At 35.9% G+C, this 16564-nt stretch overlaps 2 protein-coding genes across 2 annotated transcripts; one reads left to right on the top strand and one right to left on the bottom strand.

Moving 5' to 3' along the window:
• Positions 1-7279: 7279 nt before the first annotated feature.
• Positions 7280-13881, bottom strand: LOC135599035 (urease accessory protein G-like). Its single transcript, XM_065093686.1, has 7 exons — positions 13726-13881; positions 13415-13609; positions 12266-12326; positions 11110-11311; positions 8790-8911; positions 8557-8661; positions 7280-7622 (listed from the first exon to the last, which is right to left on the bottom strand). The coding sequence occupies exons 1-7, from the start codon at positions 13788-13790 to the stop codon at positions 7539-7541; spliced, it is 834 nt and encodes a 277-aa protein (XP_064949758.1). The 5' UTR covers positions 13791-13881; the 3' UTR covers positions 7280-7538.
• Positions 13882-14439: 558 nt separating this feature from the next.
• On the top strand, positions 14440-16325 carry LOC103999804 (uncharacterized). The gene is made up of 3 exons (XM_009421670.3): positions 14440-14726; positions 15789-15854; positions 15944-16325. The coding sequence occupies exons 1-3, from the start codon at positions 14546-14548 to the stop codon at positions 16234-16236; spliced, it is 540 nt and encodes a 179-aa protein (XP_009419945.2). The 5' UTR covers positions 14440-14545; the 3' UTR covers positions 16237-16325.
• The last annotated feature ends 239 nt before the right edge of the window (positions 16326-16564 follow it).

The raw sequence follows: 16564 nt of genomic DNA, 5'->3' as shown, positions 1-16564 counted from the left end.
TTCAATTTTATTTTCTTATTACCAACTCCTTGTGTAGTAGTCAGAATATTATAAGATATTTTTTACCTCAATCTTAATTCTTTCTTAACACATATACTAGTTAGTTCATTCAAATTCCACTTATTTGTATTTGTACTATATTCTATCTTGAATGGGTCAAATTAAAGAGAAAGAAAATTAAGAATGAACCATATAAAAAAAGACTCGTCAACTTTCATGAATAATGCTTATGCTTTAAGTTTTGTAATCTTGTTAGCTATATTGAGGATGTGATCCCAATCCCTCGAGTATCATCATACTTAGTCATAATCAATTCCTTTATTAATGTACGAATTAATGACTTATCAATAGATTTAAATATATCTTTAATAACTCTTAAAAATATTCTTGTGTCGCAATCGATAATGAAGTATTTATGTTATTTACAATCATCATTCTTATAAACATTAAACTAAGCTTATTAAATCTTTCTCAAACATTTATTTTATTAATTTATTTCATACTATTTTCATCAATTAAAGCTAGATGTTTCCCATTGGAACTAGTAGACCCATTTTGTAATCTAAATGATCAGGTAAAAAAGATCTCTGGTGGTGACATAAATGAATCTGGACTATTATTATTATTATTATTATTATTATTATTATTATTATTATTATTTGTTTGGCCTCTCAATATGTCTCTGATATGAAAATTTTCAGTCTTACCATACATATACTATTTTGTTTTTCTTGAAAATTACTCCGTTGTCAATTGCGTATCTCTTCTTATACTGTCTGCTTTGGGCATCGCTACTCATTCATCCTTACTTCCTTTGCGATTCTTAAGTTGATGAGATTGACCATATTTTTCTTCGGATGCTCCTTTGTTCATATCGTATTTTCTTTGCTAAGGTGCAATCTGAACATTTTATTTGAATTCTATAATCGTTGGCAAACTGGTGATTGGCTTATTAGGAAAGGTTTTCACATAGACAACAAATATGTTGGTTTGACCCCTTCCATCTATTACTATTAGCTTTATGCCGTTTGGCTAATTTGGAAGACTATTTCAATAGTAAGAAGATCACTCCATAACTTAAGGCCTTAATCAGATCTACTAATAAATTTGGATAAAGGCCTCCTGAGAGGAGTGATTTAAGGTAAATTCTGAAAAGGATATATATATATATATCCTTTTTTTTATTTTTGTTAAATAAAAAAGACAACCTATTTATTGATCTTAGACCAATACATTTGCAACAATGATCCAATGTCAGATGAACCAAGTCCAACAAATGCATTAGAAATCAAACAGAATTGGGTGCATATACTTGTATCATTAGCCTGCTCACAGCAGTTTTGGTGCCTCCAGACTAGGACTCTTTGTATAGCTAATAGAGTTAGGTTGGAATGACCAGCTAAGAAATATGTCAAGATTTCCAGTTATTTGTGACAGAATCCATGGAGCAAGAAGAAAACATGAAATGAACAATCCATATTGCATCATATAAAGTTCATAAATCAATATTCTTAACACTAAAAATGACTTCTTTCTGAAATAGTTTTTGACCTGATGACATTTGCTTACTTGGGGGGTTGACTCTTAGCAGCTGTTGTCACACCGGAAGTTCTACATGCATCAACCGAAAGCAAGAGAAGTTGGTCAACCAACCGCACAAGATCGACGAGTTCCTTCAAGACTGAAGGATTCAGAATTCAAATGCTTGTAGTATGATTTGATCTGCAGGGAACCCACAATATAATAAAGAATAGAGCCCTGTTCTTGTAATTGCTAATACATGAGGATTCAAGCCATTACCACACGCAAAAATCTAGGAATAAAGAGCATAAGTTTTGAGTGGGGTTCCAGAGCTTCACTTGAAAGGTCTAACACTATGGATTTCAACTCGAGTTAACATTTTCAGCAACTGGAGCAACCAATAGAATGGCTAAAATGTCTTATGTCACCTGACTTTGGCATCATTTTCAGCAACTTTTCTGACTAAAATCTTAACTTCATCCTGAAGCATATGCAAGTACAAGCCCAGAGTTTCAGTCTACTGTATGAGATAACAATTTCGACATGTACATGAACGATATAATCTTGATAAATTGTTAAGCTACAAATTTTCTGATCACTGAGAATGTTGGTATCCAGTATTCACGAGTGAGAGCAGACTGTCTTATACCTTTTTCCAGAGCATATGTCGGTATATGTAGCATCAAAATTTTTATGCGGCAAAGAGGAACAGAAAGTTGATGGAGATACAGAAGGAGAGATTCATTTGAATAGTTTAATTACTGCATTCCTCGGTGTAGTAAGGATTGCAGAGACACTCGATGGCATGAATCAGCTTCCTCCTTGGCCCAACTGCATCTGCACCCATATCTTTGAGTTTGCTCATTGTAAGATTGACTAACTGATAAATTCCCACTTTTTCCTTCTCGAAAATATGAATGAATTGACCGAGCCCCGCTGAGACCAGCCAGGTTCTAAGCCCTCCCAATATTTGGAGTTTCCTCTCAAGGTTTAATGCGCGCAATCTCCAATTTGCAACCTTTGACATACCAATTGGTAGCCTTGGAATGCCTCCAGTTTTTCTTGAGAACATGAATGTTTGCATTTTGGAATAAACCATACAATTTCCATTTATGAATTCATGAGTTAGTGGTGCATGCTGCATCAATGGCATCCGAGATGCATGATGCTGAATATTATCTGTAGTACCGATTGCAACTGGAGAAACAAGGTTTTGTAATGATCTTTGATATCCCAGTCGCTCACCATCAGTTTGAGTTCCATTTTCAGAAGGTTTTGCAGAAGGTTTAAGTTCAACCTCAATATGAGATTCACCCTTAGAAATGGTTGCAGTAGGTTTATAGCTTCGGCTGTTCGAGAGCCTGCGACCCCTTTTCTTTGGATTACCTGAGCTCCTCCTGATGATTTTTGTTGACTTGGTAGAATTTGCCTCAGGACTCTCAGGTTGGTCTACAGGTGATGGTGGGGGAATCAAAATGACAATCCTTTGTTTTTTAACTATCACCCACTCTTTTTCCACTTCCTCATGCTCGGCTACTGAGTTTGATAAATCCATGAGATTTCTGAAGAGTGAGTCAAAATTATCTTCAGAGAGACACTGGTTTTAACAGGTGTCCAAATCCATGCATCTTGGCAGCAGATCAGACCTGCCAATATACTTGTTCTTGTTCATATTATGACAATACTTCAAGCATAAATATCACCAACTAAATATTCTGAACTCAAATTGGCACAACAGAAACATACAACAACAACAAAACCGTAAGTCCCAACTAATTGGGTAGAGGAAAATCTAGGAATGTTGTAAAAAAAATTTACACCAATTGCCAAACAGGACAAATGAGCTGCTACAGAATAAGACCAATTTCCAAACATAAATCATGTTTTTGGCAATTTACTCAATTGCCAAACAGGACAAATGAGGGGCAACAGAATAAGACCAACATGGGTTTTACAAATTCAAATCATGCACTCATCTTATAAATGATCCTCGTATAAGCACACCACAAAAATTAATCCAAATAAGGAAGAAAGATGATGTTCAGAACTGTACAAACTCATGTTTGATAAACTTGATTGCTCTATCACTAACTTTCTAAGAAAGAAATAATTTAGCATTCAACAGGATAAACGTTTTAGTGAAAAGATTACTTGCTTACTCTGAACACTAAACCATAACACTATGATGATGTATAAAAATACAATAGGAGGCATAAAATGACAATTATGTTTATCCATGACACTAAACCATGTTTGGTTCAAAAATAGCTATTCTGGGAATAGGAACAGCTACCCTTGGTGATAATTACTATCTCAATAACATCCTTGTTGCAATTGGCTGGAGTGTCATAGGAAAATTGATTGTGGAAATAAGTACAGATGCGTCTCTAACTTTATAATAACTTAAAAAGCTGATATTGAAAACTGTGGGGACAAAGCGGAAACAATGCAATTCAATTGCACTCCAGCTCCCACAAAATTGTTATGCCTATGATCTAGGTAGCAGTAGTGATTAATTTTTTTTTCTTAATGATCTACACAATTCATATTGGTGGGGATTGAACAATTCCCTCCATGTTTGACAAAATAATGGGACAAATGCCAGTATTCCGCCTCAATAACTAACTTGACAAAATAATTAACTTAAAAAAATTAACAATAACTATACCCTATGATCAAATCACGATTCTAAGAGTTTACAACTTGACATTTGATACTCATTTGAGCAGCTATTTATGTGGTAAATTATAAAGGCAGCTAAAAATCCAAGCAAGTTATGTTGTATATATTCGGCATGCATTATCATATTATATAAATAATATAATATAACAAATAATAATGAAACAAAAGGAAACATGCTCCATCATATAAGTTTACATCTCTGTTAATTTTTGCTACATGATTAGCCAAATTAGCGAAGCAACAGTGAAACTCAAGAAGAATGAAGGGTGGTCAAAGGTGTTACAACTTAATTCTGCATGTATTCTAGCCCAAAGTCAGGCAGGGGTGTTGATGGAGCCTGATAACCTGGAGATCTGACCACTATTCGACGTATTTTAAAGTATGATTCCTCATGGATTTCATACATTTATTGTATAGAGTATGAAACCAGGATCTATACCTGAAATTGTGTATGATATGATAGCTGGCCCAAATCAAACCCAAAATTTTTGAAATGTTTTCTTATTTTAACACAGCTGATAAGTGAGACATCATTAAAGTGGTCTGAATTCAAGAATAGCATTGTGACACTGATATCCATAAAATATCTACTAAAACTTAGTATAGGGAATCGGCCCATGGAATAAGAAAATAAGAAACAATTTAATCAAAATCTTCAAGCAATGCTTTCTTAAACTCTTTTCCAACTACATTCATGCTGCTTATTCTCTTCGGAAATCATGCACTTGGACACATTCTTGAATGACTTGCATCCCATTAGATGACTTGAATATATAACATGATTAGAACTTTAGAACCAAGAAGCCAAAGGGACACTCTAGTACAAGATCTTACACTGGCAGGAAAGTCAAGAAGCAAACTAGCATATGGTATATATGCTGTGAGCCAAGAAAGTAAAGTACCGTGAACTTAGTAAATAATGAAGTATATAAAGAACCAAGTAGCAATATCATACGGAAAAAAAATCCATCATTTAAGCAAATACACAAAACAGAGAATATGCAACTCACATGAATGCTTTGCTGACACAAGAATAAGGAGCTCAATTCACTGAAAATTAGTCGTGTATTACTCTTCTGTTGAGGATGTGATAAGAAATATATCTAAAGGATGAAAGTTCCTCATGTCAAGCATATTTTCTTTTGCCAGAAGCAAGTTCAATGGATGACCACCATGGACAATCTTAACAAGACTAAAAGCTATGGTAAAGCGTCGTACAAGATATAAGATCAGACACTTAATCTTTCTTGGCCCACTGAATGACTAGATAAGCCAAGCATAAGCAAATATAATATGCAATAGAAAACAGAAGAAATTTCATAAGAAAACCTTTTTCACTACAGGAAAAAAAGGGAGACGTTATCATCACCTATCAATTTCAACCAAGCTTCACTACAGATCCACCAGTGTTACTTGACAAAATGGACAATTATCTATATCTAATGGACTGTTTGGCCAAAGAGAGGGTTGCTTTCTCTTGTCTGCTTGCGATAACCAAATGAAAGTACTAATGAGAGAAATTTGCCCATGCTTGCTTGCAATAACTAAAGAAAAGTAAAGACAAAGAATTGTTCTCCAGTTTGAAGAGAAGAAATTAAAAACGGAAATTACATTTCTCTTCAAGCTGAAAATTTCTCTCTCCGAAGTTAGAGAAACTTGAAGAGAAGGAACAATCCCTAATGGTTTCATTTCAATTCAAACTATTGCCTACTTCTTTTATTGGCATAGCTGTGATATGCATCAACTAATATTGCCCCAAAGCACTTATTCAAATTCTTATCTCTTCAATGATGGGGTTTAAAAGAGAGATATATATTCAAGAAACCATATTTTTTCCTATAAACATGTAAAATGTTCTTACCTTAAGAAACCGTGTAATGTTCCATGCATTGAGGAAACTCAAGAAAGATCTGTAATCACAACAAATTCCAGAAATGGTACACGGTTTTAGTTTGACCCATCGACAAGAACTATTCCGCCAAACAGCACAAAAATTAACCTAATCAGTCTCACATCACATCTCAGCTCGTATTAGTAAAATACCAATTCGTGCATCAATATGGGTTTTGTGACCATCTGAGAATCGAATAAAACTTTGGGCTTTAGCAAGAACAAGGAGAAGGATTTTGGACAAGGAAATCCATCAAGCATCAAAATTTAGGGATTACCGGCTCTTAATTTTTCCCATCAAGGGAGCGACCAACGGCGACTAGTTGCTTCGAACGGCGAGGCGACGCGTATGGGGTATCTCCGTTTTGGGCCCTGCGGAGAAGAACAAAGAGGCCGTCGACTCCCGACTCAATGGCCAGAACATTCGCGAAACAAATCTTAAGTTGGCATCAAGATACGTGATACTGATCACAGAGAGAGAGAGAGAGAGACGCCTTTCCGAACCTATCAAGCTCCCGTCCTCGACGGCCGTGTAGGTCCGATCCTGTGCTTCCTCAGGCCGGCGACAAACGCCGTGAGAGACGAACTCCGGCTTCTTACGCGACGAGGACTTCGGTGTCACACTCGATGGAGTTGGTCCTCCGAGACATTCGCAAGAGAAGAGCTCCAAATTGGTCTCCTTTGGTTTCTAATAATCTTTAATGCACGATTTAAATCAAAGAAGCTGAGAAAGTCGCAATGATATCAATTACCTCTTGGAGATATTAATCTTCTTCTTCCCACCGGCCTAATGTTATCCATGGCACCGTTTAAACAACTGATGATGCCCATCAATTGTTCGATGAAAAGACTAATTACTCCCACATCAAACATTTACATGCAAATCAGAAATTTCTCTTTATCCACACTGAGGGATTCAACCTTTCTTTCTAAATCGATTTCTCTCTAAAAACAAATTGGATTATGACGAATCAACCATCAAAAATTGGCGTTAACAAATTTATAATGTACCAATACAGACATAAAATATATAATGACAGTAATCAATGAGCAGAACTGTTATCATGAGTACTACTCACTCCTTGTCCTGATCATATATGTAAATTTCATGTGTGTTCTTGCTATTGCTAATGTTGATACTTCATCATAACTGCTGAACGCAAAATAAATATAGAGAGTGTGTGTCTCCAGCAAACGCCCTGCTAATTTAGTTCACTGTGTTCTCAACCCTTAAAAAGAGTTAGCGGCAAACATGATCCACAACCACAAGGACCATCTCTTGTGGAGATCGTACAAATGCACATGCAAAGCATTAAGTTAAAGATCCTACGTAGTACCAACTCCTCAGTCCTCATACATTTCTAGTTCTCAACATGTGCCGATACTTATTAGGAAGTGCATGCCTTGAGAGTTGCAAAGCTTGATTCAGGGAGCATACATCAAGATCAACGGCGCCGATCGCCGGTAGCTGCCTCCCATGCTTGCAAGACATGGTTTATGATTTCCTCGACGCCAACTCTGTGCTTCACCTGCAAGTAGACAGCCTGAATAAGCTTCAAACACCATGTCAAAAAACAAGAGCTGTACAAGAGAAAAGTCCATTTTGTATCAAGATGTAGTTTATATATGCTAGTTTTTTTTTGTGGTCATAAAACCAGAAAAAAAAAAATAGAGCATGGCAATGTCAATAGAAAGAACTTAAGTGGGTTGTGGCACTCCGTCCAGCACCTTACCCTCTGTAGATTATTCTTTCTTTTGAAGTAGTTTCATCTGAAATAAGATATAAGATGGGAGTAAAGTGCTAACATGTGATATATGCAATTTTTAAACAGCAAATAAAGGATTAAGCTTGGGAGCAATGAAATGACAAATACCAATTCAGTAATTCAACCGAGAGAATGAGAACAAAAACCTCTAAAACACAATAACTAGTCATCACCAATGTAGCTGCTCTCTCAGCTAATTGTCCACTTTAGGGTGAGCCACACATGGTACCATGGCCGGTGCAGGTTCTTTGCAGGTTGTTTGAACCATGAGGAATTGTTCGTTTGGAGATGGACCTCACATGGTTTTGTCGTTTAGGGGGTGGAGTCACCTTTGGTTCTTTATCAGTCTCCAACTCTCCAATCAATTACATATAAAGGTCTTCACCTCTTTTCAGCAATTTAGCTAAACTGATGTTTTCTAACTTAAAAAAAAAACTACAATTTTCCTACATTGATTCACCTGTCAACAAAAAACTATATTTTTCTTACAATGATTCAACTGTCAAAATACCACTATAGATAGTTTATCTAGCCTGATGTTTTCTAACTTAAAAAAAAAACTACATTTTTCCTACAATGATTCAACTGTCAATAAAAAGTTATATTTTTTCTACAATGATTCAACTGTCAGAATACCACTAAAGATAGTTTATCTCGCATAATATTTAAGTTGGTTCTTTATATCAGTTTAATGAACCTGAGCAAAAACAAAAGGCCCTCCATCCCGCATGCGTAGTGCATCCCTTTCCATAATTTTCAAGTCAGCTCCGACCGCTTGTGCTATGTCTGTCTTGTTTATTACCTAAGACATAAAATGTAGATAATCAGATGATACTCGCAGTTCAATTGCAAGTATTAGGCAATAGAGCAAAGTGAGTAGTAGGGAATTGTAACTTGAAAAACAAAGAAGAAACCGACATTCTGGCATACCAAAAGATCTGCTTGGGTTATGCCTGGTCCGCCTTTTCTAGGTATTTTATCACCACCAGAAACATCGATGATGTAAATTATATAGTCTGCTAATTCTCTGCTAAAGTTAGCAGCTAAATTATCTGCATCAACAAGTAAGATCAATTAATTTCAACCATGTATCTTAACAAACCATGTAATGGATCCATATAACTCATCTAAGAAGGACAAAGAAAAGAGTGCTAATGCAACACAAATTAATTAAAAAAAGGAACAATTACCAGGCCAGATTCTGATCGTCATAAATGAAGTAATAATTTACTACATCAGAACCCTGCTTTATAGGAGAAAGCATAAAGGCATACTCAATTATCAAATCATTCTGTCTATGAAGAAGAGCTGTCAATCTGCGGCTCATTGCTATGCACAGCAAAGACAGCAGAAGGGATAAGTAATATAAATAAATGAGAAACAGGAAAAGTTGTCTTGTCCAGCTTCAGACAACCAACCAGCATCAGAACACAACAGTTAAGCCAAAAGAACAAGTAAAGAAGTGGCAAAATAAAGCTGTGAATTTCTTTTACCCTGCATATGATTAGTAAATTAACTCACCAAGGTTTAAATCCTTGCTAGTAAGAATACATTACAAAGTGAGAAGAGAACACAAGTTTTCTAACCCCAAGGTCCTAAAAGACCAAATAAATACATCAAGGTTTCAGTTAACAAGGCCCAAGAGATTCTCTTTCATAACCACCAAATTACTAATGCATCGCCCATTCATTGTTGTCATTTTTAACTGGAGCCTATATTATTCTAGTCATATCATAAATCTTGTCCAGAAACCAGAAAGGTCTTTCAACAGTCAAAATAGTTCCAAAAAGTCAAAAAAATTAAATCACATGCCAAGCAAAACCCATAAAATGCCAAATATACAAAATTATGTAGGAAAACCTGAAAACAATTTGAGACAGAAGAACAATTTGATCTTGCCTCATAGTCATTGGAGGGAAGAGGATACCACTTGCAGATGTTACTTTTAATGCTGAAAGGCCATCCCTAAAATCTTACAATTAGATCAATGTTAATACATTTTACATGTTAAATGCTTTTTCATGCCTAAGATTACAAATTTTTAACCACCATAATCATTCAGGATGCTTCCACACATAAAAGGGCTTGTCTGTAGATCACAAAAATATTCTTAGTTGATATTCTATGGATTATATATAGTTAAAAAACATTTTATGCTTTCAAAATGTTCCCAATCATAGGCATTTGCAAATGTTGCTTAAGACAATTGTACATTGCTAAATTAGGATGACCTAATGATGCATATTGGCATGACAAAAGATTTCTGCCGATCCGCATCCTCTGAATACCTAAAGCGTGCAAGAAATTATCAAAAACCAACTTTACCTAAGAAGATGAATACATTTGTACATCTTAAAACATCCTAAGCTTGAGGACTATTAATTTCTCTCCATAAGAATTTCCATAACCACCAAAGACGAGCATTGTCGATTTTCATTCTCATCCAACAGCCTCTGCCTATGTTCTGTATGTCCTTATCTTGTATATAGGATTTCATCTTTATTTATTTTACCCACAGTAATATCAACATCAGCTTATCCATTTTACCCAGCACTTTTATTCTAAAAGCAAGAAATAAGGCACAAAGAAGATCTAACATAGAACTGTCAATTCTTGACCCAATATAGCAAACCAACATGAACCCAACAGAAATAAGTTAGGTCTGTGTTGAGCCTATCTGGATTTGGCTCATAGATAGGTTGACTTGACTAACCTGATTAGCAAAATTGGTCGGCTTCAGATTTGGGGGACTGACATTACTTACCTGAATTGACCCGATTAATAATCAAGTTAAACATGTTAAGCATGCAATTTTTTTAATTAGCATGTAAACAGTACCATGTTTGAGTCATATGTAACTCAAATTGTGCCATTAAATGATTAGGATAAATGAATGCGTTTAAATCATGTAAGAAGGTGAAGTCTTCTTGAAAATAGATTAATCATGTCATGATTAACACGATTTGACCAAGCCTTTATATTAAAGGGTCAAGTAGGTTAAGTTGGGTAACATGACTATTAAATGGGTTGAGGTTTGGATTCGAATATTTCTGATGATTATTAAATGGGTTTAGTTTGGGTTGAGAGTTCTGTTCAAGTATATACATCTTGATCTGACATGACACATTGACACCCAAATTTAAGGCTAGAATTAAGTCAACCTTTTTCTTAAACTGATACTCAAATATGTGGTGCATAATATATAGGTCTAAATAAATTTTCTAGCTGAAGATTGAGTTGAGGAAAATACCTCCTCCAGATTCACAAAGAAGTATGTCTGCCTTATACAAATTAGATAGCTCTTCCAGAGGGCCTAGATTAATACTTATATCTTCTCGTATAGCAGCATGTGGGCAGCCTCCAGTTTCAACAGCACGAATCCTTTGCTCTGGAAGTGCTCCATGCTTCACTAAGAATTCTCCATCCTCTTTTGTGAATATATCATTTGTTACCTGGATAATGTCATAAAAAACTCATTAAAAGAATTAAACCAGACTAATACAATGAAGTTTTATAATATATAATATGATTGAAAACTGTAGGAAGCAAAGAAACGCTATATGGCAGATTTGCATTCTGCACAAAAAAATTTGAACGTGTATTTCTCATGCAAAACCAAATCATATGGAAGCTGTCTCTTCTCGCGGTGGTAAGGTTGGTTATGTTGGACCTCCCTAAACCTCATAGTGGCGGTAATCTCATGTTCTGGGCTACCATTTTTAGTGGCAACCATATATTCTTTATGTAACTATGCTTAAGAGGTTCCATAAATTACCCATGATATGTGAATCATAGAAAAGTACAAAAGATGCAATGCACAACTTCTATGCTTCAAGGGGCAACCTCTGCTGATTCATTGGCATTATCTTTGAGTTCAAGCATGTCATTGATGATTTCTTATGTACAGCCTTAGAAAGTTCAAAAGTAAAACTTCTTAATGAGGCAGCAAATTTTTAGAGTATAAAATTCCTTCTTTTTCATCCTTTGGAGCAAAGTTCAATATCATTTAAGCTTAAAACAAAGGAACCAAACAAGAAAGAAGAAGAATAAGCACAAATATTATAACAGCACTTATTTCACAGTATACCTTAAGCACCTAAAATTGTCAAATTTGTATCAATTCCAACACAACAAGTTCGGCCTTTCAACACTTCCACAACGTCAACATTAATCGAAAGTTTTCTCCATAAGTCTTGCTTCATGTGTCCCTCTAAACCTCTTGATTTTAGAGAGCAATAACTACCAGATCAAGAAATTGAAATAAATTGCAATAAATAAGATATCCAGTTCTCTTCTTTACTTCCATGTTTCCCCAGAAAAATTATCATTGTCATCCACTGACAAAAAATTCAAAGAAACAGAGGACAAAAAGCTTAAACTGCATTGATCTCGAAGTTCATACTTACCGCTGCAAGACTGTATTTGTCACGTAGAAATTGGCAAAGTGCCAGCATTAAAGCTGTTTTTCTGCATCATGCAAAAAATTAGTGATGTTAATAGATAATCAACCTTGTGTGAGTAAATACTACAATCATATCCTAGAGATCCTCTTTTTGACTTAAGGAACTCCTAGCACACTAAGGAAAAAAGAAGATAAGCACATCAAAAATCACTTTAGAAACTAGACTGACTACTTGATGACAAGACCATGGTACAGATAAAAACTTGAAATTATAAGTAATTTGCATCCGATCATAAATTCAGAAAACAATCTTAACTGAATTCAAGATTAGGTGGTACAATACAATAATTTTCAGAAAATTATTAGAAAAGTTCATGTTCACTTTCATCGCAAGCATCATGTTTATTAAGATCCCTGTATTTCTTTATACTGTTCATTATTTTCAATCAAAACCTATCAGAAAACATTGTTGTTAGCCCGAAGCACATCCACCATATCTAAGACATTCATCATCACTGATGCCCCAGATGTTCAGCAATTGGGTTCTACGGTATACTTCATTTCCTTTTTTTTTTAATTTCTTCAAATGCAAGATATTGTGATATTTTTATACCCATGACATCATCTGGCCCAAGAGATTTAGCAGGTATTACACTATTAGAAGGAATTACACTATTAGAACCTGTCATTTTTCTAAAAGAACTTCCAGGGTATATTGCTTGCTGCAATGTGTGTGTGTAACATTAGTTTCACTAAGAAATGGTAAGGTCTTCAAGTCAATCCTTTGCATTTGACATCAAACTAACAGTATCCATAAACCAAGCAAAACTTAGTCATCGTATTGATAATAGAGCTTAATTCCAAAATAAAACGTTGGTCAAACAAGTGACACCACAAGTTAGATAGCTCACACACTGTGTGTAGATGCACCACAAAATATTCTGTAATACTTGTTCTACTTATACCAAAACCTAAATACATTATGATTTACTTAAAATTTTGGTCCATAAGAAGTTGAGAGATCCCTTTATGTGACAACATTGAGCCAAAATTTTAACCTTTCAAGTCCAAAAATTGACAAAGAAATATTTTTTTAAGAATCTTTGAAACTTAAAGCTGTTTTATTTGATTTAAGAGGAAGGAGAAGGGTAACCCGGTGCCGACGGGGCCGCCGATGCCGACAGTGAAAGCGCGCTCCTTGAAGTCCCTGTCAACAAGGGGCGGCGCGCGCTTGCTGAAGAACCCCGGTGAGTAGATGGGCTCGTGCGAGTGCGGCGCCAGGCCGTCGTGGGAGTGGTACACCCTCCCATCCGGACCGACCCACGATGCCGCGGCCAAGGAGCCTTCTCTGCGGGAAACCACATCAAGAAGACAGAAGAGCAGCCCGTGAATGAGAGAGACGAGGAAACGCCCCACGAGTGGCATCAACAAAACGAAAAGAGGAGAGGAAGAGAGGACATTTACTCATGGGTATGATGGTGGCGATCGCCTTCGTGGTGGTGATGATGGTGGTGGTCTTGGGAAGACATGGAGTCGGAGGGAGGAGTTCACGATGAGGTAACCTGAGATCCGAGGGGTAAACAGATTAAGTGAGAGAGAGCGAGAAGAAAGAGAGAGAGAGAGAATTGGCCAATAATATTTATATTTTTTTCTCACCCAAGCATCTCTTATTTCAAAAAAATTCACAAAGTACCTAATCAAGTACATTAACTGTAAATTACAAAGTACCTAATCAAGTACATTAACTTTATTAGCATCTCACGATATATTAAAGAAAGAAACCATATTCAACGGAAGACCCAAAGGTAATATCAGCCTATACTATTTATTTCATAAGGTCCAATTCAGTAAACAAAATAATTTATAACATATATTATTTTTCATCCAAACAACCTTCTTAAACTAAAGGGCAAATTTAGTCTTATCCCTTTAAAAAATTATTTTAATAACTTCTTTTATGTTTATAAATATAAATATATATATATATATATGTATTTCCTGCAAGGAGATTCTTAAATAATTATAAATGCAAAATTTTCAGACCATGGAGAAATGGGAACCATTAAAGTTATTGATCCAATACAAGTATGGACAATTTGGCTGAAATAGTGGACCTGGTTGTCCTAAAGATACTCCTTTCATGCAAGTACTTCCACAGTGTTCTTGTATCAAGCTTCCCCTCTCACTAGTACTTGTGGTGTTAAGCTCTTCTTTGTTCTGTGGCTGGAGCTCAACCTAATAATACACAATCACATGGACTTCTTCAAAGCTTCTGAGATCATCCATGGCCTGGAACTTCGCCCCTTCCTCTTCTCTCCCCAAGCCTCCTCCTTGGGTTCAGGCTACAGAGAGAGTGCCAACAAAGAACCAGAGTGTGCTGTTCAAGCCCACAAGCTCAGAGAAGTGTTTCTCTCCCTGTAAAGCATCACAATCAGAGAGTGTTGCAGAGGATACCAGTCCAACCAGTAAAGATTCTGACCTTTGTTTTTGTTGTGCTTTTCTTTCTTTTTCTTGTTGGAATGGATACTACAACGATCTCAACTCCAAAGATGTAGAGATCATAGAAACTGAAAAAGAAAAGAAACTCTGCTGTAGACCAGTTCTTTGGCTTTGGATGTTCAAATGCTATATAGCTGTTACAATTCTGACTACAAGAGTAATCTTCGGACATGTAGAAGAAAGAGTCATTTAGTATATATAGATAGCGTCATGAATTCTAGCCAGATACCAGAAATAATCATTTAGTACAGGGAAAAAGATGGAAATAATATAGTTTTCTTTTACAGCCATTAATTGCCCATAACAAAGTGTTCTATCAAAATATATTATCAATCAGTAGTGTATTTTTTGGGTTGTTTGTTTATCAAAAGGAAAACAAGAATCACCTAACCTCTGCTAGGTTATTGCAGCATGCAATTTTAAGATGCTTCAAGATGCTTACTGCAGCATGGAATTTTATTATTACAGAAGTTTCAAGATAAAACATCACCTGTCTTCTATCATTACGGAAGTTTCAAGATGCTTACTGCAGCATGCAATTTTATCCTTGTTCATTCTATATAAATGTGTAGTCAATTAGTAAAGAGGGATATTAATGAAAATTTTAGTACCTGGGTCAAGACTCAAGAGATAAACTTCGGGCAAGCACCAAATAGTTAGAGCCATAGATGTCATACTAACTTCCACTAGTTTCTTTCAATGTCAAAGTGATCTTCCATAAAAAAATTTCCAGGACATGATCATGATGACCATAGATGAATGCCAGAAACCTGAAAAAAATATAGTTTAGAACTTTGTTAGGAACAAGGGAAAGGATGAATAAAGTAGGATTTGAACTCTCCCTATATACATATTGTATATACACACACACTCATCATTTCCCTTACCTTGGTTCTTCTTTTGCTTCCGTTGTTGATAGCCTCTACCTTTAGGACGACAATGCTTCTACTCTTTCAAACAAATTTGTGAACATGTATGCTTGAGCATTTTCTTTGTAGTAAATCTGAAACTTGTGTGTGTGTTCAAAGGCTCAACGGCACGAAATCAACTGGATCTCTTGGAACAACTGACATCTTCCTCTCCTACTGCAAGTGGTATGTACAAGTTGTCAAAAAGGATTACCAGCTAGCATTAGCATCACCACCACTTTGTCAAAGATGACTCACTATGACTTTGCAAACAGGTTATGACAGTCTTGGTGATCCCCCCAGACCTACCATCCGAGAACAGCTTTCTGAAATAGTAGGAGACAGAGATGGTGAGTTCATCCTTCCACTTGGTAAGAAGCTGAAAGCAAGTCTGAATACATTGACCATATCACAGAAAAGAAACATCAAGCGACAGGCTTACCTGAATGAAGTTGAACAAAGAAATGACTCCGTCTTCTTTGCAACAATTGGAGCATTTGTGCTTCTACCACCGGCAGTCATCTTGTCTGTTGCCATATTGACTGGATATGTGCAGCTCTTCCCCTGAATACAGAAAGGATGTTTCTGTTTCCATGTTATGCTCACCATACTGTTAGACATCAATATTACAAATCTGAAGCATGAACATTTCAGGAAGTGGCTTTTCCTGCAAATCCTTCACATACTTCCATTACTGCAATCTTCTCTTCACAGAATATCACAGTTACTGCATCCTACAGGTTCATATAGCTTTTTCCTGCCATTAATGCCTTGTGTCAAACTTGCACATTCCTGCTATGGCACTGGTCTTCATATACTTCCCTTGCTCCAAGCAATGCTCTCCAGGCTACTGCATCCGACTATAACTATAATAATTGACACAAATAGGAAAAGGA

Source organism: Musa acuminata, chromosome BXJ2-1 (genome assembly GCF_036884655.1).
Source record: "Musa acuminata AAA Group cultivar baxijiao chromosome BXJ2-1, Cavendish_Baxijiao_AAA, whole genome shotgun sequence".
Taxonomy (NCBI): Eukaryota; Viridiplantae; Streptophyta; class Magnoliopsida; order Zingiberales; family Musaceae; genus Musa; species Musa acuminata.
This window is presented reverse-complemented; position numbering and strand designations above follow the sequence as displayed.